Genomic DNA, 25,291 nt, shown 5'->3' with positions numbered 1-25,291 from the left:
GAATCGTCCTTACAGTGGATCAGTACAGACACGACAGGTCAAACAACCTCGTTCTGTTGCCATTCAATCTTAACTGGACACCGACGATGGAAGCCTCAACTGTCCCGAATGTAGCAGCATTGCCATTTTGGAACTGGCTCAGCACTTTGTCCACAACGGAGGGAAAATTCGGGAATATTGACAGGGTGAGGTAAAAATAACACCACCGTACAGCAGAGGAGAGTGAATACAACCTATCACAACAAGGCAGCTGCCAAAGTTCTCAGCTGCAGACTGTGGGAGGCATTCTGTTGATGTAATCAAGGTTCTTCTCAACAACCTCCAAAAATCTTCAGAGCTCCACGGTTTTTAAAATAGCGTTGTTAAAAAAAAAATCAGACATTCAAGTCTAATTAGCTGATGACAAAATATGAAGATGTTACAACATGACCGGCTACTGCAGCTGGTTTCGTTGTTTCACAGCAAGAAAATCAGATTTTTGTAAACTCGGAGTGAAATTTCTTTTTTAAACATGCAGGATAACTCATTAGCGTGACCACAAATTAACTTGGAATGTTTTATAGTCGATTACCATAGCTGCTTACTGGGACTCTGCTGAAGCAACTAACACCAAGTTTGGACATTTGAGGAGCTAAAGCAATTGCTTTGCTGAATGGTTTCTCCCAAGTCACTTCCACCTTCAGCCTCCGAAGTCCATCCATTATTTTACAAAGAAGAACCACAGGAAAGTGGACAATGATGATGACTCATATATCATCTTCTTGGGTCAAAACCAACGTTACAAGTACCTGGCCTTGTCCCAACTGATTATATCGACCACAATCAAAAACAAAATTCATAATGTCTGCACATCAAGTGATTCAGAGAGTGAAAAGTCAGTCCAAAACATAGGCTGTTAAGTGTCGCCCAACCTTTTATCATTGCTGTGGATCAATTAGCAATCTTCCCTTTTGGTTGCTGCTAACAAGTCATTTCATTTGGGCCATTGGGGTTGCAGTTTCAAATTATGTCATGTTAAAAACAAACTTATCAAGAGAATATGTAAATCTTACAAAACAATTAATTGCTGAAAAGTTACACAATTAACATTCCCCTTTCGTGGCTCAGTGGTTAGCTCTGCTGCTTCACAGCACCAGGGACCTGGGTTCAAGTCCAGTCTCAGGCAGCTGTTTGTGTGGAGTTTGCACATTCTCCTGGGGTCTGGGTGGGTTACCTCTGGGTGCTCCAGTTTCCTCCCACAGTCCAAAGATGTGCAGGTTAGGTGGATTGGCCTTGGGAAATATGGGGTAGGGTGGGGGACGAGGTCTGGGAAGGATGCTCTCTTTCTGCACAGTAGGGATCCTACGATTGATTCAATAAATTCATTATAAGTTAGTTGCATTATGTTGTGGGAAAAGTATAGACAAACTCTGGTGTGATTGTTAGCCAGGAGTGGCAAGAAACAGCCATTCACACTTAACTAATGAGTGGTGTGGAATCTAAATGCCCAGTTGAAGTTTCAGCACTGTTTCACCTTCACCAGCTTCACAGCAGTGGCTGTGATCAAAGACTCAGACAGATGAACAGACCTGACAGCAGAGGATGGGAGGTATCTACTGAAACATTCCCCTCCAGAGGGGCTTGGGAATTCCATAAGAAAGGAGCTCACAATCCACCCACTCAGCTCAAGAAACTGAGGGCTGAGTGAAATAAATTCAAACCAGGCCAATAACCTAAAAGCCACCATCGACTAAATAATAACAAAGAAAGTCAAAAATGTTTTTGTTTTTTAAGCTGGTATCAAAAACTAAAATTCAAACCATTTTCTATGAACAGTGCAGAAATATTAATCAATAGAGAAAGAAATAAAAAAAAGACAGACAAAATTTTTCTTCATTCTAATATAGTGCCACTGAGCTTCCCCAACAAATAGATAGCTTTAGATTCATCAAATGCACCAAAGTGTAGTCAATAAACATTGCAATATTGTACTAGTTACATTGTAGTAGGTGCAGAGGTAGTGTCCCTACTTCTGAGCCAGGAGACCTTGCTTCAATTGCTACCTACTCCAGACGTACGTAATGACATCCCTGCACAGATTAATTAGGAAAATGTTTGAACCTTGTTCCCCAGCAGCTAACAGAGAGAATGAGGAGAGTCCTTTCCCAAGTTGCCAGGGTTGGATGGTTTGAGCTATAGGGAGAGGTTGCATAGGCTAGGGCTGTTTTCCCTGGAGTGTCGGAGGCTGAGGGTGACCTCATAGTGGTTTATAAAATCATGAGGGGCGTGGATAGGATAAATAAACAAAGTCTCTTCCCTGGGGTGGGGGAGTCCAGAACTAGAGGGAATAAGGTTAGGGTGAGAGGGGAAAGATATGAAAGGGACCTAAGGGGCAACTTTTTCCACACAGAGGGTGGTACGTATATGGAATGAACTGCCAGAGGAAGTGGTGGAGGTTGGTACAATTGCAACATTTAAAAGGCACCTGGATGGGTATATGAATAGAAAGGATTCTGGATTCTGGATTAGTGGTGCTGGAAGAGCACAGCAGTTCAGGCAGCATCCAAGGAGCAGCGAAATCGACGTTTCGGGCAAAAGCCCTTCATCAGGAATAAAGGCAGAGAGCCTGAAGCGTGGAGAGATAAGCTAGAGGAGCTTGCCGGGTCTGTATTGTATGCACTTTTTTTTATGTAACTGGATTGTCCTTTTATAAAGGAATGTCATTGTTGCTGTCTTGTCATATGTGAAACTGGGATTTGTGGTTTGTCCTCACCTCCCTGTAAACTGGTTGAACGGTAGGGTTTGGGGCCTAGCTTTGGTGCTCCACTCCCTTGTAAAATTGCTGTTGTATACAGCTGTAAATGTTAACTGTTTTTTGTAAACTGTTTTGTAATTGTTTAATAAAATTTAAAAAACGGATTCAGAATCCCCTCAGCAACTGACTCTGAGCTGGCTGGCCACAGCCAGTGTACTGTGCAAATGTAAATTTGCTGCGCTTTTCCAGCAATACATTTTCAGCTCTGATCTCCAGCATCTGCAGTCCTCACTTTCTCCTCAAATGTAAATAAAGGGTGACTTGGTAATGGGATACCAGCCTCACTGCAGTTATTTCACCTGGGAATGTCAATGGGAATTCCAGTCACCAACTTCCAAAGAATGTGGAGGTACTCTAGAGGAGACAGTGGTACTATTGCAGAGGACAGTTTAAAGCAGAGCAAAATCATATAGTAAGTGGAAGAAAATCTACACTCTGACAAAATTTATTCTGGGATCCCCCTCATTAGCTCATCTCAAACCAACAACCCATAAATGCATATCATAAACGAGGAGACATACCAATCTGAATACTAGGAATCTGATATACTCTTTTACCTAATTTGACACTTTCAATAATATCTGACAAGTTCTTTAATTATTTAATGAATCTGCATAAGCAAATTAGATCTATTTAGCAATATTCATTTATCTCTCTAATGATCTTTGTCAAAAATTGAGCATTATTTTTAAAACACGGTGGTATAAGTAAATTACATTATACAACAAATGACAGAATTCTGGTCTCAATTGATATAAATTGCATAACATTAGACACTGAAGCAGATTAAAAACCAAGATCAAATCAGGATTTTGGATTGCATCTGCAATATAAATTCATGCTCATTTCTACTTTGCTGACCTTTTCATTTGAAGGGCCTGCTAGCCATTTACATTGAATCAATGTGGACAATATAAAGTGTGGGAGGTCACACCTTTCCAGGGGGTTGTGGGTCCCACTCTCCACCTTCAGGCCCCTTTCCAACTGGGTGAGCCCACTTAGCAAAGCTGTAGCCTTCTGCTGAATGCAAGCACAACTGGTGCACTGTGAGTAAGCCAGAGACAGCTGTGAATCCACATTCCGCCCCATCCTATCCCTGAGGGCCGAAGTTAATGAGACATGCTCCTGTCGGTTCTTGTATAAGTGGGAACATCCTTCACTACCATCCAGTTGTGACATGACTAAACCAAATCAGTCACTGCTTACACGCTGGCCAGGCTGTCTTTCTCCACAAAGGTTCAAAGTAGAGGTTACCAAGGATTTCCTAACCATTTCTGTGCAAAATTTCCCATCAGTAACAGCAAATGACAACACAGAACGAAACTAAAGATCTGCACATTTCTCACCCTCTGGTTACAGATGTTTTGGGGGTAAACGTTGAAATGTATGCACTTGTTTTTGGCCACACGGCAGACATAACACATTCCAATTGAACAATGGAACTACCTGCATCCTAACTTGAACTGGCCCAATACCTCACTGGATATTTAAATCATGCCTGCACCTTCCTCAGAAATGTAAATCAGTGGCCTAATTCCTGTGAAGGGTGTTACTGGAACAATTTCTGTGTTAATTGAGTGTGAATTTGGGCGTGGTCTATTTGGAATTAAGAGTAGCTGATTTTTGTTATAAAATGCATCCTTACCTCCCCTTGCCAGTGATACTCATATTCCAACCCAGGATGAATTTTCAAAAAACAATTTTTTTTTTACATTACATTACATTACAGTGTGGAAACAGGCCCTTCGGCCCAACAAGTGCACACCGACCAGCCGAAGCGTAACCCACCCATACCCCTTACCTAACACTACGGGCAATTTAGCTCGGCCAATTCACCTGACCTGCACATTTTTGGACTGTGGGAGGAAACCGGAGCATCCGGAGGAAACCCACACAGACACAGGGAGAACGTGCGAACTCCACACAGTCAGTCACCTGAGGCGGGAATTGAACCCGGGTCTCTGGCGCTGTGAGGCAGCAGTGCTATCCACTGTGCCACCGTGCCGCCCACTTTTGGATAGTGAACTCTTCTACTAAATCTTGATTGTTCCACAATTTGATTTGCTCTAAAATTAAGTTAATTGTCCAAAGCTTGCAGATCCATATCACACTGTGACTTAGCTATGCCTTGGTGATCTATACTGTCATCATGATGTGGAGGTGTCAGTGTTGGATTGGGGTGGACAAAATCAGAAATCAAACAACACCAGGTTACAGTCCAACTGGTTTATTTGAAATCACAATCACAAGCTTCCTTGTCACCTGATGCAGGAGCATTGCTCCGAAAGCTTATGATTTCAAATAAACCTGTTGGACTATAACCTGGTGTCGTGTGACTTCTGAGTTTATACTATCATCAGTAATAGTTTTACTTAAATACAACTGTATTATTTTTGGTTCATCTTCTGAGTTAGGACAAATTTTAGCAGGTACTCAATACAGAAATGATTTCTCTAAGATGTCTAAATCTGTGTTTTATTTGGCCCGTCTCTGAAATTAAATTTTCTCAGCAATATTATTTCTGCAGCCATGACTATTTACTTATTATTTAATTATTCACATAAATTATTTATTTTCTTTGGTTTGACGGTTTTAATTTTGCAGGATAGCAATGCTCCTGTTGCTTATAGCTGTACTTAAGAGCTTTTCTCAGCTTTCCCAGCAAATAAAAGGAGGATTCCCACCTTCTGCAGGTAAAAATGGATGAGTACTGCTGGAATCCTGAATGAGTTTGCCTGCTGTTTTACATGCTGAAGTTATCTCATATGTCAGACGAAACTGGTTGTTGTGGTATTAGAGAATCAAACAGATATTCATTAAAATTCTTTGGGCACATAAGTGTCTGGACTAACGTTAAGCTTTAGTTTACAACAGAGGTGTGTGCTTCCAATGAAGGGTCATGCTTCAAGTATTCTGAGGTAAGATGGAGTATAAGATCTTTATAACCTCAGGTCACATGAAATGGTGATACCCTGAACAAGTTTCTGGATGTATACTAGGAGAAAGTGAGGACTACAGGATACTGGAGATCAGAGTCGAGAGTGTGGTGCTGGAAAAGCACAGTTGGTCAGGCAGGATCTGAGGAACAGGAGAATCAACGCTTCGGGCATAAGCCCTTCATCAGGAATGTATACTGACATATTGGTGATGAAACAATGTGTCTTCCTGAGGCTTTTTACCATGAATCTTATTGTAGCCTTAATAAACAATCCTCATTGTCTTGATGACTTTACTGAATGAATCCTGATTAAATTATTCCCGTTTCCTTCACAGCTTTATCAGCTGAATTGCATTGTCTGTAACTTTAATAAACAATACTCATTCTTTTCATTGCGTCATTGAATTAATTTCTGTCTTTGCAACCCCCCCACCATGTGAACTGTCTGTAATGTTACTAAGTGTTCCTGTTGCTTTCTGGGTTTTTTTTCCTGAATGACTATCACTATGTTTGGTTTAAATAGATGAATGCTACCTTTACCATGCTTTTAATTAATGGACATTTGTTTCTATGCAGCCTTAGTAGCTTCCGAACTTCATTGTTCTGTTAGACCTTATCTGCTTAGACTTCCAAACTGCCCTTTTATCATTAATTCCTGCTTTACAACATTCCTGGATCTGTGACCCTGTTTCAAATTGCTTCAGTTGCCCTTGATTTACCTCCCCGAAGCCATGCCTTATGTTTCTGCTTGCTACAGAAACAACATTTCTTCTGAGCTCTGTGAGTACTTCACTTACTCGTAGCCAGTCCAGCTTGGGACTGCTGCTTTCTTTAAGCTTTCCCCTTGCCCACCAGAGATTTCTCACTGAGCCTCCAATATCCATTCACTCTCCAACTGAACCTTCACTGCTACAGATCCTCAGCGCTTAATGCAGTCTATAATTAGTACAACTAGACGTTCAGCTCCACAGAGTTCCGAGCTCACACTCACTGCCATGCACCACATGCTTGTTCTAAAATGCTTTCTACCATCGACTGTAGATTCTGCCTTGTAAAATCTTGCCCGACTTTTCTCTCCTGCAGGTTTCTTGAAAGCTCAGCTCCTCCAGCAGCTGTCTGCTTGCACAAGTAGACTTTTATTTGAAGGATTCTCAGACATCTGCCACTTGCTGATTTTAGTTCAAAGCTGGAGTGGTGCCGACTAATGGCACCATATAGTATGATGGATCCTCACCACAGCTCATCATGGTGTAAGATCTACCTGATAGAATCGCTGTCACCATCGCCTTTCCTGGTCAAGATCATGTGGCAGAGGAAAACCATTTGGTAGTCTAATCAGAAGAGTTAAAAATCACACAACACCAGGTTATACTCCAACAGGTTTATTTGGGATTTGTTGTTGTGCGATTTTTAACTTTGGCCACCCCAGTTCAACACCAGCATCTCCACATAATGAGGAGAGACTCTTGTCTTAAACAAAATTTAGGTTATTCAACAATAGCAACTAGTTACAAGCGACATTGGTACGACAGACATTGTTACTGAGGTTATCAGGAAGCCCTCAAATGTTATGGCTCATTCCTTCAGCCCATTGAGTCTGTGCAAATCAAACACAGCCACCTAACTACTCACTTAGCTCTGCTTCTCTCTCCGTGCCAAACTACCAAGAGCCCTCATACAGACTGCCTGTCCTTGCCACCCAGCCACCTCCTCCCAGGTAGGAACAGGTTGCTGTACATGTGTCCGAACTTTTCCCAGGTTAAAGCACCACTGCTAGACACCTGACACTGGTATAAGTTTAGCTATCAGGCAGGTGGTGTGTGGAATACATTGCAGGAACAAATCATAGAATTGTTAGGGCACAGAAGGAGGCCATTCAGCCCCTACTTCAGTTCTATCCCCAAGTGCCAATGTCCTGCCTTTTATCCATTTACCTGGACAGCATTTCTATCCAAATAATCATCCATTACTCTTCTTGAATGCCTCAATGTCTTCACTACATTTGCAGGCAGTGCATTCAATTACTCGCTGTGTGAAGTAGTTTTTTTTCTCACTTCATCCTTGTTTGGTTTAAACACGAAATCTGTGAGCTCTCATCCTTTTTACTTTCATGAACACTGTCGCCCTATCTGTGCTTTCCAGCCCGCTCATAATTTCGAACACTGCTCTCAAATCTCTCAGCCTTCTTCTCTCAAAGAAGAACAGTTCCAACTTCATCAGTTCAAATGTGTAAAAGAGAGGAAAATGAAAATGTTTGGTGAGCGTAGAATAACTATATTGGAGAGTGCAGCAATTCACATACAGTATCGCCTCAGGGTTTTCTTGCCATTTTAAACAGAATGAAAATTGAACAAATATGACCCTGAACTCAATTTAAAGACAAGTTAACTGGAGAAGCTCTCACCACAATTCCTTCTGTGGCCAAGCACAACGTATCTGCGTGGGATTGTGATCTGTTGTAATCTCTTTGATCTTTGAAATCACACAAAACAAGCTGAGAGTGCCTTAAGAGAAGACAGCCGTTATGAAACTGAAAAGGCATTTTGTCAAATGCAATCTCTTTCCATGTTTTGAACGCACAGAAAGATCCCTTTCACCCCACACGCCTGCCACCTCATTTTGATGGCGTACGTCAAATTTCACATCACCAGCATTTCACAGAATGCATCACCAACCTGCAACGTTGCAGGGTAGATTTTCTGATGACATGCTCTGCTCCTAGTAGGGAGCTTTACCACTGGGATTGCCCGTCAAGAATCCATGTACAGGTCATTTTGTCAATAACACAATGCTTGCATTCATGTGCAACCCCATGTTATAGAAAAATCACACTTTCGAAACAGCACTTAAAGTGTTGGCGATATAATCGCGTTACAGCCAATACACATTTTACAATTTCGTGCTTTAGAAACAGTGTCTCCAGTCCGTCAACCGTGTTACAGCAAATTCATGTTCACGAAATGCGTGCTGTGGCAGAACGACCTGTACATCTCCCACTTTCTGCGGTCAGTTTAGTTTTGAGGGGGGAGGGGGTAATGCATACACACTGAAAGCTCCAATTTGAAAATTTACCCTTGTATCAAAAATATTGCTTACCGATAAGAGTTCTCTTTGAGTTGCCTGTATCTGTTTCGTTGACTCATCTTCAATCTACATTTGATTCATCCTTGATAATTGAGCATCACTAGCTGGGTCATCGCTTATTGTCTAATCCTCATTGCTGTCAAAAAGTCAAGAGTAATTTGGTACAATTGAATGGCTTGCTGGACCATTTCAGAGGGCAGTTATGAGTCACCCACATTGCTGTGAGTCTTGTCCAGATCATGTGTGCGAGTGGGAAATTTCCTTCCTGAAAGCTCATTAGTGAAGCCAATACAACAATCGGGTTAGGATTGTTTAGCTCAGTTGGCTGGTCAGCTGGCTTGTGATGCCAAGATTGCGGGTTCAATTCCCACACCAGCTGCGGTTACCACGAGGGACTTTCTTTCTCAACCTCTCCCTTCGCTTGGACTGTGCTGACCCTCCGCCAGTTATCTCTCTCTCATGAGAGAGAAGCCATATGTTCTGATAACCTTTACCCTGCAACAATCTGACACCTACATGATCAAAGTCAGAAGTCACACGACACCAGGTTATAGTCCAAAAAGTTTATCTGAAATCACAAGGTGAGACTTGACGATGAAGCAGCGCTCCAAAAGCTTGTGATTTCAAATAAACCTTTTGGACTATAACCTGGTGTCATGTGACTTCTGACTTCACCCACTCCAGTCCAACAGCAGTGCCTCCACATCATACTTACATGGTCAGCATGCCAACACCAGCTTGTTATTCGAGATCTACTTATTTAAGTAAATTTCAAACCATTGAGATGGGATTTGTACTTATGACTCTGAATCATTTGTTGTGACCCCTATATTCTAGCCCAGGAACAGAACCATGATGCTACCATAGATAATATCAATAATTACTTTGTAATATTAAAATCCAAACTGCAAACAAGGAGTCACTATCTTTCTCATGAGGTGAAATTGCAATGTTGTTTTTAAGCTTTTTTTTGGAACCTATTCCAAAGATTACAAAATAAATAGGACACAAGCCAACAATTCTTAAAAGCCCTTTCCCAAGCAGCCACTTTTATTACATATTCCCATCCGTTCTTTGTTAAGGAAGGTCTATTGTCTGGCCATTTGTCATTTTAATACTGCATTATTGCTGGGATATAGCTAGCCAGTTCCTTTTAGCATTGGCTCTTAATCCTCATTAGATCAATTGCAGCTTCCTGAAATCCTGGCTCAAATCCAACACACACTTGGTAAAAGGACATATTTGAAGGATTTTTTTGTCTCTCCCCATGGATTTTGAGCCCCTGCTGTGCAAAGGAAGCACCTCCAAATGTAATTTATTTCCTTCAAACAGATGTACCTACATGCATGCATGAATACATTGCAAAACAATTAGAAATTTGTGATCTAATAATTTTAAGCACACTTTGTATTTGAGGTGAACGATGAATATTGAACACATTCCATCTCAAGCATCTCTGGCTAACAATGTGCCTGAACCACAGCCACTGAAGGATACCCGCTTCTGAACTTATGTGGCATTTCTCTGTTTTCCACTTGAGCCTTTCTGTGGCATTGTTAAGTGTAACTACCATCTTACTGCCAGTTTTACCAAGCAGTGGTAATTTTCTGGCTATAAAATCTTGCCTGCTAGGAGCTGAACCAAAAATGGCCCAAACTCAACTTGCTGTTGTATCTTTAAACAGTCAATAGACAGGAAGCTTTCAATTCATCTGCTGATGCTGGATTTGGAACCAGGTCTTGGCAGGAAAGGAGATTTGATCTTGCTATCCACATCCTGATCTATCTTACTTTCACACCAAACGATCCAATAAGCCTTTACAAAGCAACACTACAAAACGTATGGTCCAACTCTGCTCAAAATATTGACGTCATTCCTGTATCCACTTGGTCTATCGTGCTGATCAGTGTTTGAGGAGCAGAGTAGATAAACCCATCAGGAGCACTAGCTCCAACATTGCCCACTATACCTCCACCATCCTCTATCCCCAAGATCTCAAGTACACCCAGATACTTTCCCAGCTATTAACTCTTATCCAATAGTTTTTCTTATGGAATTATGAAATAAATGATGATGACCCTTAAACCAACCTTTGGGAATGTTCAGACAGTTCATCAAGTAGAAGAATATGAGTGCTGCTTTTCCACAAAGTGGCATTAGTGTACAGATTGTCCAATCACCTGATGAAGGAACGTCGCTCCGAAAGCTAGTGTGCTTCCAATTAAACCTATTGGACTATAACCTGGTGTTGTGTGATTTTTAACTTTGTACACCCCAGTCCAACACCGGCATCTCCAAATCATTATAATGATCATAAGCCAGCTATTCAACTACAGAGGCTTCACAGCTGAGCCTAATCCAGTGCGCACCCTTTCCAACAATGGAGCTCTGATGAAAGCCAATGTAACCTTGAGTTAATTCTGTTTCTCTATCCCCAGGTGCCACTTGAAATCCCGGGTATCTCCAGCATTTGCTATTTCCCTTTCCATTATGAAGTGACCACGAGACGGTTTGAGTTCTCTCCCTTCCTTTAGGGCCTTTCTTGTCACCCCCAGCAGTCTTAGACAAACTGACAGAGGCTGCTCATCAAATGCAGGATCTTCCTGAGCTGCTGTGGATACATTGAAGGAGCCACTGTAAGTTGTCAGCCTCTGGTTTGCAGATGGAGCACTTGCCTGAATGATTTATGTTACCTTATTAATTTAGCCATTTAATGCATTTCTGTTTTTACCAACCCCCTGGGAAACCTGTAAACCAAAATAAACTAATTTTACTTAATGACCACCAAATGAAAACAAATTATCGACAAGATTCTACATTTTGTAGGTTTTACTTTGACATGAAATCAGAACCAATACGAGCTAAGCTTGAATTAACTAATATTTCAAATAAAAATGTAAATTTCATTTTAAATAAAGTCATTACAACAAAGGGGCATCTTATGCAACCCAAACATTTGCAAGATTCACTGTATAAATGTGGTACTTCATAGCTACACATCTCCACATTATGTTGTTGCCTATTCCACCTTTGTGTTTCATGGGTGCGACTGTTATGAGCCAGGTGGACTTCTACAAAGCCTCACTCTTTCAGGTTACAACTGTCCTGATGGTGTAGCTTTCCAGACTGCGTTTTCTGCCAGTTAATCAAAATAGCTCATGGTTTGGCCTCTCTCAGAAAACTGAGAAATCGGTTTCTCCCTGCTCTGCAGCATTTCTGAACTACTCACTCAGCTTTTCAACATATACTTTTCTAGTCAGCTCACACAGTACCTCCAAGAACTCCTGTTCCCTTCTCTGCCACACAGAAAAACTCCTCTTCCTCCTGAGAGTGATTTGCTGCTTCTCCTCACAGGAACTTATGATGTTCCTCTTATTGTCTATGACTGCTTTCTCTATGCGTCGGTACTTGCATGATGATCACCTTCACCCACCAGCTCCTCTGCTTGTGGCTCAACTTCATGTCTACCAGCTTTGCGGCTCCTTTCTCCCTGTTGGTACTGCTTCCAGGTCAAAGGCCACCAGGTCATATGGGCCAGTATTTCTTATTTTCTGACCAAGTTATAACTAATCCTTTTAGAATTGATGCAAATTCTTAAAGATTCTTTCTAAACATTATTTTAGAACAATTACAGATTCCACAAAAATTTAAAGAAAATATAACTTTTCCTTATTATACAGTTCTGGGTCAAAAGTCATCACACTGTGAACCATCAAATTTATTTTGTTATATTACTGAAATAAAGGTACTTATATTCAGTCTAGTTTTAAGTGACACATAAGTTTACATACGTAACAACTTACATTTATATTCAACTTTTTAAGATAGACAAATGCCTTCAAACTACTTCACACATGTAAAACTTTAACAGACCAACCCGTGAGAAAATTCAGAATAACCATCATTCTTTTGGAGGGGTCCAACAGAGGGGTTGGGAACAGAACTCCAGTAAGTGAGACTATGACAACGAAAGCATAGCTGTCATTGCTGGGTAATGTGAAGACATGCTAAAGGCAAAAGTTAGAGGAAGAGACAGTCTGTACAAGTACATACTAATAGGGAAGGGTAACAAAGAGTCAGAGCAGATGTATGGGGTCAACTGGCTTGTTTCTGAGCAGCAAGTTGCTTGTTACTCTGTGTGACATGAAGTGCGACATGAGGAAACACAATGATTGAGAGAAACAGAAGTAACTCTTTCAAAACCATAAGCGAAACAGAGCAATAAGAGGCAATTTAGGGTAGCACTTTGTCACACTGCATCCTTGCTTCAGTAGAGCCTGTCACAGAGCAATAGGATATAAAATTCCTGCCACGATTATGAACACAGTGGGGGCTGAACTCCTCAAGCAGTATGCCTGTTAGCTTGCTCACATAAGGCTGCATTAAGCATTAGTACAACACTGTCTAAAAGGGTTAATGTGCTAAAATGCTGCCTGCAGAACGACTTACCGCAAGAATTCTTTGGCTTTGCTTAAATCCATCTTTACAATATTCAAGTCCACACTACCCACTAGGAATCACTTCCAAATGCTTTCTCCCCTCAATCCCCGAATAGGAAATGCACAGTTCCTTTCCTTGTTGCTACGAAAATGATTATATTCTTTTCTTTTCTTTTCACACAATGTTTCTTTTCACATTACTGTGGCTCTGTCTAAATAGGTTAATGTGCAAAACAGTGCACCAACAAAAAAAAATGTATGAACTGGTGAGCCACCACAGGAAACTGAACGAACACCCCCATCCCCCCACAGAAAAGAAAAACCATCAGCTTGTCATCTCGGCTATGCCATCTGGAAGAGGCAGCAAGCGATGACAAAAAGATAAGGCAACTTCTCTCCAGGGAGGGAAAGCGGAAATAACCGTGAGGAGTTGACAGAAGGACAAGTTACCACAGGCCACTGCTGGAAACCTGCCAGCAACGAATCACACTAGAGCAACGGCACTCGCTTCGGGAACACATATTTCTGCTTCCCGTTTCGCCCACAGGAAGTGTGGGGGAAGACGGGGGCCCCCATCACAAAGGGGAGACTTTCTCTAAAAGTCCCGTTCGGCAAGAAGTTGCATCAGATCTTCACAGATTTACTTCCAACACCACCTGAATGTCTGCTGAGTACTTTCACAATTAAAATGAGGTTAGAAGTTTTGTTTTAAAATAAAACAGAGGGCTGTGGGAAGTCCTGCCAAAACCTGTGGCATGAACTGAATCAACGATAGCTTTGTTTTTTTTTTGAAAAAAGGGAAGTGGGAAAATATTTGCACTAAAGTACACTGAAAAATGTTATATAAAGGTACGGGTGGGGAGTGTGGGGGAGAAAGGGAAGCTAAGGAAACTCTGAGCCATCACGCTGATCCACACCATGAGCACAGTTGGCCAACTTTGGGAGAAGTTACAGTGTTGCAGTGTGTGATTTTGGAGCACAGGCAGGAACAATGATGTCTATCCCACTTTAAAAGTGCCAAAACAGTGGCAGCTGAATGTGTACTCTCCTTCAGTTCTTCGAAACTCTGATCTCCCGCTCCAAAGGGAAAATTCACTGGCCTCTGGACCAAGTAAAGTTTTCAACTCCTTTCTTTCTGGGATATTTCATGACCTAAGCTAATAGCTAATAGCATGCTGGCCTTCATAACAAGAGGAATTGAGTATAGAAGCAAAGAGGTCCTTCTGCAGCTGTGCAGGGCCCTGGTGAGACCGCACCTGGAATATTGTGCGCAGTTTTGGTCTCCAAATTTGAGGAAAGACATTCTGGCTATTGAGGGAGTGCAACGTAGGTTCACGAGGTCAATTTCCGGAATGGCGGGACTATCTTACGCTGAAAGATTGGAGCGACTGGGCTTGTATACGCTTGAGTTTAGAAGGCTGAGAGGGGATCTGATTGAGAAGTATAAGATTATTAAAGGATTGGACACTCTGGAGGCAGGAAACATGTTTCTGCTGATGGGTGAGTCCAGAACCAGAGGACACAGTTTAAAAATAAGGGGTAGGCCACTTAGAACAGAGTTGAGGAGAAACTTCTTCACCCAGAGAGTGGTGGATGTATGGAATGCTCTGCCGCAGAAGGCTGTGGAGGCCAAGTCTCTGGACACTTTCAAGAAAAAGTTGGATAGAGCTCTTAAGGATAGTGGATTCAAGGGTTATGGAGATAAGGCAGGAACAGGATACTGATTGAGGATGATCAGCCATGATCATAATGAATGGTGGTGCTGTCTCGAAGGGCAGAATGGCCTACTCCTGCACCTATTGTCTATTGTCAAATAAACTGGATCTCAAACATTGTGCAGTACTGCTGCTATAATAAGATGGTTTGCAATCTCTAAGATTGTTGCCAAAATGCGGCAAAAGTAACATTGTAACAGATAGAACTGTGTCAATGTCATTGCCCTGATACAATAGGAAAGCTGAACACAGTGGGTTTCTAATTATACAGACAATGCGTTGTACAGGGCACCATACATAGTCTTTGTACAATAGCCTCATAAATCTATCTTCCAACATAGATGAAATGCTTAATAAACTGTTACCTTCTTTTCATTGTGCTAGCCTGAAATTCCTCTTCCTGTTTTATCTCAGGAGGACGGTCACCATTTGCTTTCTCGCTCTCTTCACTATCTTCACTATTTGTAAAAGCCGAGGTCAGTTCTTTCTTAGGTACTCTTGTTGGTGGCAAAGGGATTGTCCTCTTTTCAGCCAAGCGGCCCCGGTTCTATCACACACAAAAAAAAGTCAAAGATCCGAGTTATTCTTAGCAATGTTGCCCAAGCACAAGAATTACCTAAATCAACCACCTGTCTTTCCAGTCAGGGCTTAAATAGGCACTGACCACTGCAAACAGGTCATTTCCCCCACCCGTATTCAGCTGTCTCGATAGATAATAGAACAAAAAAGTCAACCTAGATTAGATCCCAAAATGGTGGATTATCCTTAGCTCCCTAAACATAACTCATTGTTACCAATACTTTAACTAACTCCACCAAAACAAAATGCATTTTAACTTAACGTTTGGACTCCAAAAGGTATTTAACTGAAATAAGAATTGAAAGACTATTACATTGTGTGTTCCTATCTTGTGTCTCCTATCTTAAGCGACTTGAACATTCTGAATGACATTCTATAAATTGTATGCCAACATGCAATTGATGTGGTCAGTTGAAAGGCATTGATATTATTGCCCCTACTAAATGGGCATTTTTTAAAAAAAGTCATTTGTTAATTGTAATCCAATACATTGGAATCTATAATGCTACAATTTCACTTCTTTATATGTTTGGTTGTTAAGTAAGAAGGGCCCAAATACAGAATAACTTGACAATAACAATGTTAATCCAATACTGCATTATAATCTCTTGGAGACTATTACCGACCCACAAAGCTTAATTTAAGGGCAAAAATAACTTGTAATGATCTACGAGAGAGGATATCAGTACAGCACCACCACCTCAGCAGATTCGTCATTTGAGGATGGTCATCATTGCCCCAAAAATGAATAACACATCAATATTCCCAAAGTAACCACAAAAAAATTGGCTCGAACTGTGCACAACGTTATTTGACCTTGCACTAATCTTTAAGAAAAATGTTCTGGATTTGAATTAGCATGGAGCAAAACCCCAAAGCCTTTGTTCATTCAGTAAGTTTTCAATTGAGTTACACATCTAAAGAGTGTTATCAGCAAAAGGTTCAATGGCTCTGATTTCTTATTTCACTGTTCCTTCCTCATTAAAAAATTACTTCTACAGACACCCCCAGATTTTTGCCTCCCTTTCTTGACCACTGATTGCAACTTCCCTTTAATTCCAAATTGAACTTTCAGTTCAGGCATGCAGTCTCAACCTCCTGACAGAAGTAACTCAGGCATCTCTAAAATAAAAGCATAAATTGCTGGAAAAACTCAGCAGTATCTGTGGAGAGAAAGCAAATTTAATGTTTCGAGTCCAGCAACCTGAGTCCAGAACAGTTCTGAAAAAAGGTCACCAGCAATTCCCGTCTCAGGCGACTGACTGTGTGGAGTTTGCACATTCTCCCCGTGTCTGCGTGGGTTTTCTCCGGGTGCTCCGGTTTCCTCCCATAGTCCAAAGATGTGCAGGTCAGGTGAATTGGCCATGCTAAATTGCCCATAGTGTTAGGTAAGGGGTAAATGTAGGGATATGGGTGGGTTGCGCTTCGGCGGGTCGGTGTGGACTTGTTGGGCCGAAGGGCCTGTTTCCACACTGTAATGTAATGTAATTTCTGTTTTTGTTTCAGCCCTTCAGCACTGCAGTTCTTTTGTTTTATCTCTAAACTGCGAGAAACTAGCACCTTTTATACTTGGGCCTCTTATACCACTTAATATTTGCGCTATCAACAAACACGCATCCAAGACAGAGCTAGTTACTAACAGAGAATCCCTTATCAATGGCAATCCTTATCTACCCAACAGTTCACTTTTACCAGCTGCCAAATTACTCCATCTTATATCTCCATTATTTGGAAATAAAAGATGATAAGATCTTAGATCTGGGTCCTCTTTCATCATGAACAACACTTTTTTTAAAAAAATCAATAGGACTCCCCGTTAATGATGACATGGAGCAGCTTAAATTGACAGGTCTGCAGTTAGATTGTATGACTGTATTATGCATGAGTTCTGCTGAGTGAAAAGCCCACATTTACCTGAAAGTTGCATACCTCCCTGTATAGGTCAGTGGTCTTGCTGGTCACGTTACTGAGCGGAATTAAAGGTGCGGAAGCGAAACCCACATTATCTTCTTCAGCAGTGTCTAAATGAGAAAGCGTTTTTCAACAGGGTTCCTAACATTTTCTTCCTGTTAAATGCCTAGTCTCGATTTTAAAAGAAAGCACTTTCACATTGGTTATTTTTCACATGCCTGCTTTTGAAACAGATTAGTGCCTTATCGCTTTGCAGTCAAACTATGGACTTCCTTCTCTCACTGAGGCAAACCAGTGCTCATGTGTACTGAGGTACGGACTTCAGCTTGTCCTAAACTCTGAATCATAGGAGGTATGTTGCAATTATAGGCCCAAAGTATCCTGCACTAACATAGTCCAAAAACTGTTGAGGAATTTGCACCAACCACAAAGCTGTTACTTGTGGTGCTGACCTGGCTTTAGATCTCTGTTGCGAAGCAAGGGTGCAGAGGGTTTTCTCGCACTGCTGGTGGACTGACCTTCTGCAGACTTCTGGCTCGACAACAAAGAAGCCTCTTATGCTCGAGCAGAAAAAAAGTTCCAATTCCAACAAAAACAGCAGCAATAAGGAAACAGATCAAAGGAGCCAAGCAAAGCCTGTTTGTGTGTACCAGAATATAACTACAACTTATGGGAATGGGGAACTGGCAAAAAGATGTAATAGGAAACATGGTTATTATTACAGGAAGCTACCCCTTCAGTTCATTCTAATCTAACTTGAAGCGAATAGGCCCATTGCTGAAAACGTGTCATCATCAACTGAACAAATTCAAAGGTCTCTTTTTTAAAATCCAATTTGCATTTTTCACACTTGCACCACAAACCATTTCCCTGCTGAGAACACAGATAGGTAACTCACCCTCCAGTCTCTCCAATGCTGTTCAGCAGATAATTACACAGATTAATTGGCCAGAAAGTAACTCACCCACTGTGTTCCCCTACTTTAGCGAAAGCATCTTGCTCATACTTTGTAATAACACCACCATGGGCTCGACTGTGATTGTGGAACAGCGGGTGGGAGCAATCTCACAACTACGTTTGTACATGAGTAAAATCTGTTAGCAATGCACCAACCATTAAATGTGCTAGTTAGAACTAACAGTGATGATACGTAAACTGTGTGAGGATGGTTTTCACTTTTACCAGTGGGTGAAATGTCAGGTAAGCTGCAACAGAAGAGTTCCCAATGGGTATGCCAACCCCTGACCAGACAGAAATGAACACTGGGATCCCACCCATTGCAACCTGCAGCCTGATGACCACGTGTTCAAACATGTCATGACCAAAAGAAAGGGATCAGCTGAGAGGCTTTTATTTTTAATCCAGATTACATTCAGCACATTCCAGAAACAATGGCAGAATTCGAATCCCTACTTGTGTGGGGAACAGGCCCTTCGGCCCAAAGGTCCACACTGACCCTCTGAAAAGGTATCCCACCCAGACCCCTTCCCTTACATTTTCTACCCCTGACTCATGCACCTAACCTAAACATCCCTGAACACTATGGACAATTTAGCACGGCCAACTCACCTGACCTGCACATCTTTGGATTGTGGGAGCAAACCAGAGCACTCGGAGGAAACTCATGCAGACACGGGGAGAATGTCTGTGTGGAGTTTGCACAGTCACCCAAGGCTGGAATCGAACCCAGGTCCCTGGTGCTGTGTGGCAGCAATGCTAGCCACTGTGCCGCCCAGTAGAACTGCTTTGAACAGGTAAGCAGACAAGTATTGTAAAAGGAAACATTATAAAGCGAATGGAATGGGATAACAATAGGCAGAATGGCCTCCTTCTGTGCTGTTATATTCTACAGGGGTATCGCTTCACCCAGCAGGTCCAGTGAACAACCAACCAGCCCGGTCAGCTGTCCTGCCTACATTGCACCGCGACTAATGTTAGATTTTATCAGAGGCATTGCAATGCAAAATCAGACAAGATGTCAATCCAATGCAGTCAGTTTCCTGGCAGGAAGGCTACATTAGAATTAGCCCCTGCGATTCCACGTCAGGATGCCTTTGTTATCAATATAAACCATCAAAGCGTAACACATTCAGTCAAAATTATTTGCAATTTCAGTGAAGGCATTAATTCATTTAATAATAGTGTTCAACAGCAAATAAAGTGGTCTTGAATATGCATGCTTTATGAGCTTGCTAATGCTGCAACCATAAATTTCTAGGTGACATTCATTCCCCATCTATTCACTACTCCTTTCTATTTTAACTGGCATCAGAAAGAAGGATATGGATTTCATGGTTACTTGCTAATTTTTAAAAATTCATTTGTGGGATGTGGCATCGCTGACTGGCCAGTATTTATTGCCCATCCCTAATTGCCCTTGAAAGGGGGATAGTGAGCTGCCTTCTTGAACCCACCTGCTGTGGGTTGACCCAAGGAGGGAATTCCAGGATTTTGACCCAGCGACAGTGAAGGGACAGTGAAGGAACAGTGATATATTTCCAAGTCAGGATGGTGAGTGGCTCAGAGGGGAACTTGAAGGTGGTGGTGTTCCCACATATCTGTTGCCTTTGCCCTTCGACATTGAAGTGGTCGTGGGTTTGGAAATGTTGTCCAAGGATTTTTGGTGAATTGCTGCAGTGCATCTTGTGGATAGTACACACTGTTGCTACTGAGCGTTGGTAGTGGAGGGAGTGGATGTTTGTGGACGTGGTGCCAATCAAGCGGGCTGCTTTGTCCTGGATGGTGTCAAGTTTCTTGAGTGTTGTTGATGCTGCACTCGTCCAGGCAGGTGGTTTTAAAGTCGTAACATAAAAGATACAGGCCATTCAGCCCACCAGATCCTGTCAATGTTTATGTGTCATCTTTCTTCGATTATGAAAACCTGCCATTGGTTTCTCCCTCCTATGTTTGTGCAGTTTCACCTTGACGCATCAATAAAGGCTAATTTAACCTGAGGAGAAAGTGAGGACTGCAGATGCTGGAGATCAGAGCTGGAAATGTGTTGCCGGAAAAGCTCAGCAGGTCAGGCAGCATCCAAGGAGCAGGAGAATCTACGTTTTGGGCAGGAGAATCTACGTTCTGGGACACCCGGACCAACCAACCCAACCACCCCGTGGCTCAACACTTCAACTCCCCCTCCTACTCCACCAAGGACATGCAGGTCCTTGGACTCCTCCATCGCCAGACCATAGCAACACGACGGTGGGAGGAAGAGAGCCTCATCTTCCGCCTAGGAACCCTCCAACCACAAGGGATGAACTCAGATTTTTCCAGTTTCCTCATTTCCCCTCCCCCCACCTTGTCTCAGTCAAATCTCTCGAACTCAACACCGCCTTCCTAACCTGCAATCTTCTTCCTGACCTCTCCGCCCCCACCCCCACTCTGGCCTATCACCCTCACCTTGACCTCCTTCCAACTATCGCATTTCCAACGCCCCTCCCCCAAGTCCCTCCTCCCTACCTTTTATCTTAACCTGCTGGACACACTTTCCTCATTCCTGAAGAAGGGCTTATGCCCGAAATGTCAATTCTCCTGCTCCTTGGATGCTGCCTGACCTGCTGCGCTTTTCCAGCAACACATTTTCAGCTCTAATTTAACCTGAGGATTACCATACTTCAGGTAAAGAGGTGAGGTATGGAAGAGACAGCCCACATGGTAACCTCAGCTGGTTTAGGAATTGAACACACGCTATTAGTGTCACAAACCCATCATCCAGCCATCTGAGTTAACCATACCCCACTGACACACAGCACTTTAACCACTCCCTCTGGGAGCGAATTCATTCCCACCACTCTACAGGTTAAAACCCTCTTGGGGTTTCTTGGAGGCTGTCAAGATGATAATGGTCTCCAGAGATGCTCTCCCCTGCCCCTCAAAAAGAAATATTCTTTCTGTATCTGTCTTTCAGAACTTTAGTTTGAAGTCAGAAGTGTCAAGACACCAGGTCTTAGTCCAACAAGTTTACTTGAAATCACCTGATGAAGGAGCAGCACTCTGAAAAGTTTGTGATTTCAAATAAACCTGTTAGACCATAATGTGGTGGGACTTCTGAGTTTGTCCAACCCAGTCCAACACTAACACCTCCACATCATTTTTTTAAGAGTTGTGAGGGTCCAATGCTACCAATTTGTACTGAGCTATACCACATCATGAACACATTTGAAACCTGGGTGGGCAGGCTGAAGGATGGATGTGCCAACATTCTTGATCCCACACCCCCAACTGGTGCAACTCCTTCACAGGAACACAGACCCCGATGAAATTATCCCTTTGATGAATGACGTTGAGCAGGCAACCCATACGGACTGCAGGAGCCAACAGCACAAAGGCTGGGCTGTTCAAGACATTCCAGCCCAGACTATAATAAATAAATATTGACTCGCACCAGTCGCATTACGAAACTGCACAAACCAGGATACTCCATCCTTTGTTATGAACGGGAAGCAAACAAAGGAATAACACAGGCTGGGAGTGCACAGAGCTGCATGACTGAATTGGAAAAATCAGAATTGTCCTTTCATCATATAGCATTCCCATTGAAGAAACAGCGAGGTGTGAAGTGAATCCTGGAAAAAAAAGCTATCTATTGGTATTGCTATACTCAGATAAAAATGCCTGTTAGTGAAGCACACCTTTACAGCACAAAGTATTTCATTATAAATTCCTAACAAGGTTATAGCAGTCTGTTGCCTTGCCTGTAAAACTGGACGCTATCTAATCAGTAAAGCTCAGACAACTGAGACCTAGATACCTCCAGTGGGCTGAGCTGAAGGTTATAAATATAACCTTGCTTTCTTGCATTACTCTGTTTCCCTCATCCATCCATCCACCCCCTTCAAGGCCTCTAGTCTATGCATGACCTTTATCAGATACCAGGGTCAGACAGTCCAGGACAACAGACGTCTCTAAAAGCACCTTTGATGTCACTTAGAAAAAAGACCACCCAACAAGCAAAACGCGGATATCAAAGCAAGACAGAAAATCACAAGGTAAAGGTTAGGGCAGAGAACACTCTCAGTGCACCTCTCTGAGCAAAGGCACAGCTTAACCAGCTCTTAAGTAAATCGTTTATTTTGGCAAATTTGTTTAAGTGGAGGGAGGAATCTGAAATAACTGTACCATTACCCAGCAATTCTACATATGAAGCGTTATACACAGCCTGGCTTTGGGGACGTTGGGGGGAGGGGGGGAACGGTGGTGGAGGAGAAGGGGGCAGTGTAATTCCTATGGAGATATTTCCATAAAATTGGCTTCTGCTTTTCAACCTCAGCCTGACAGTCACTTCTCACTATAACATGTCCTTTGACATTAGTTGACAGGTAAATTAGACAACCACACATCGAGTACATTACTTACCTGTTAGTCAGCCTGAAGCACTATTCATTTCTGAGTGCCTTTGATGGCTGGAATGAACTATACTTTTTCAGCACAGGAAGTGGCCACGTCATGCAAGACTGAACATGCAAAAATGCTGCATTTACCAAAAAGGTCCAACGGTTATAGGAATACTCAATTTTTCAGCCATACAGCACTTGCTCAATGGATAAAAATAATCAGTTGGTATTAGATTGCTTGACAGAATAGCGGCCAACTATTGAAGGGTCACATATACCACATCTCCTGGCAAATTTCCATTGAGTCGATAAAAACGCAGCTCACAAAAGCACAACACAACAATCTCCATTAGGCAGGGGAGGTGATGGCTCACTGGTAATCTTAGTAGCGTGTTAGTCCTGAAACCTAAGCTAATGTCCTGGGGGTAAGGGCTAAAATCTCAAAGGTGCAGATGGTGAAATCTGAGTTAAAATAAACGAGCCCACTGGTAAGCATTATCATGAGAACTCACCTGATTCACTGATGCCCTTTAGAGAAGGAAACCTGCCATATCTGGCCAATAAATGCTGGTCTAGCCAGCAACATGTACATCCCTTGGGTAAATAAAAGAATATACATCCTACCTCAGCACTTTCACTGTCTGACATTCAAAGACACAATTTTTTATTTTAAAAACTCAAATCATCAAATCATTGAAATATGTTTCAGAAGTCTATAACTGCAGTGGGTACCATTTACAAGATACACTGTAGAAATTCACCGAAGATCCTTAGATAGCACCTTCCAAACCCACAGCCACTTCCATTTAGAAGGTCAAGGGCAGTAGATACATGGGAACACCACCATCTGGAAGATTCCCCCCCAAGCCGCTCACCATTCTGATTTGGGCAGTATGGTGTCTCAGTGGCTAGCACTGCTGTCTCACAGCACCAGGGACCTGGGTTTGATTTCACCCTCAGGCGACTATCTGTGTGGAGTTTGCATTTTCTCCCCGTGTCTGCGTGGATTCTGCCAGGTGCTCCAGTTTTGTCCCATAATCCAGGTTAGGTGGATTGGCCATGCTAAATTACACATAGTGTTTGGAGATGTGCAAGCTAGGTGCGTTAGCCATGGGAAATGCAGGGTTACAGGGATGGGGTAGGGGGATGGGTGTGGATAGGATACACTTCAGAGGGTCAATCTGGAATTGTTGGGCTGAATGGCCTGTTTCCACACTTTAGGGCTTCTATGATTCTATGAAATATATTGCATTTCTTACAGTGTCGCTGTGTCAAAACCCTGGAACATCCTCCCAAACGGCATTATGGATCCACATGCAGCACATGGACTGTGAAGTGATTGTAATGAGGTCAGTCAGGTGGACATTGAACCAGATTAACAGCCCCAATCAAGGAACCCTGGCTGATAGATATAAACAGGAATGTCAGAGGTTCTGCTCACTCTGAGAGCTGGCTCTGAGGAAGTTAGATCAGTGTTCAAGGACTCTCCACATGTAAATAATGGGTAAAACAAAATCAGAAATTGCTGGAAAAGCTCAGCAGGTCTGGCAGCATCCATGAAGAGAAATCAGAGTTAATGTTTCGGGTTGAGCGACTCTTCCCCAGAACCTTGGGTCACTGGACCCGAAACGTTCACTCTTGATTTCTCTCCACGGATGCTGCCAGACCTGCTGAGCTTTTCCAGCAACTGTGTTTTTGTTTCTGATTATAGCATCTGCAGTTCTTTCAGTTTTTATTTTGTAAATAAAGGGTGACTTGGTGATGGGATACTGGCCTCAGTGGAGTTATTTCAGACTACAGCCGTTCAAGAAGTCAGCTCACCAGCACCTTCTCCAGCGCAACTAGGGATGGGCAATCAATACTGGCACAGCCAGTGATGCCTGCATCCCATGCATTAATAAAAGTAAGTTTTCTGTTCCAAGTTTGAAATAGTTATATGAACCGCCTTCCATTTTGAATACAGTAGAGCCTCCATTATCTTCCACAGTGGACTGAATAATTAAAATCGGCTGAATGAGCAGTTGTGCTGATATACCCATGAACCTAGTGGACCTAAACTTGCTAGCAGTCCAGTGTTGACAAAAGTTGACCCCTCAAATCTGATTTATAAATGCCCACAAGATCAAAGCTCTACTCAATAAGTTTTATTTAAAAAATCAGGTCATTCAAATGAAGGTTGCTACTAAGAGTCCAAGACCAGGACTAACTTTACTACTCTTACAATAAACGCGAAGCTGATAGGGGAAAAAAGCAAAGAACTTTGGCTCAGTATGATCCTACTGTCCCCAGTTCTTGAGTCTCACAACATGCCACCATCAAGTGTCTACTATGCAAAGGATTTGGAATGGGTTAAAGGCAATTTGGTCTTGTATTCAAAATCTATACGGCTGAATCCCACAGCTTCTGGGAAATCATGACCTGTTCCATAACAGAGAGACTGCTGACGACAATCACTTCTGACTGATACATCGCAGCTGAGAGTTTACTGCAGTCTCAAA

General features: G+C 42.4%; 1 protein-coding gene across 8 annotated transcripts in view; it reads right to left on the bottom strand.

Annotated features, from left to right (window-relative positions):
- The window catches only part of samd11 (sterile alpha motif domain containing 11), a 321,465-nt gene that overhangs the window by 210,792 nt on the left and 85,382 nt on the right, over positions 1–25,291 (bottom strand). For all 8 annotated transcript variants that reach the window (XM_043676145.2, XM_043676142.2, XM_043676144.2 and 5 more), the window contains exon 3: positions 15,336–15,517. In XM_043676145.2, coding sequence (XP_043532080.1) covers positions 15,336–15,517 — 182 coding nt within the window. The remainder of the gene's footprint in view (positions 1–15,335; positions 15,518–25,291) is intronic.

This window comes from Chiloscyllium plagiosum, unplaced genomic scaffold (assembly GCF_037043375.1).
Source record: "Chiloscyllium plagiosum isolate Xiang-an unplaced genomic scaffold, Cpla_swu_hap1 HiC_scaffold_37, whole genome shotgun sequence".
NCBI lineage: Eukaryota > Metazoa > Chordata > Chondrichthyes > Orectolobiformes > Hemiscylliidae > Chiloscyllium > Chiloscyllium plagiosum.
This window is presented reverse-complemented; position numbering and strand designations above follow the sequence as displayed.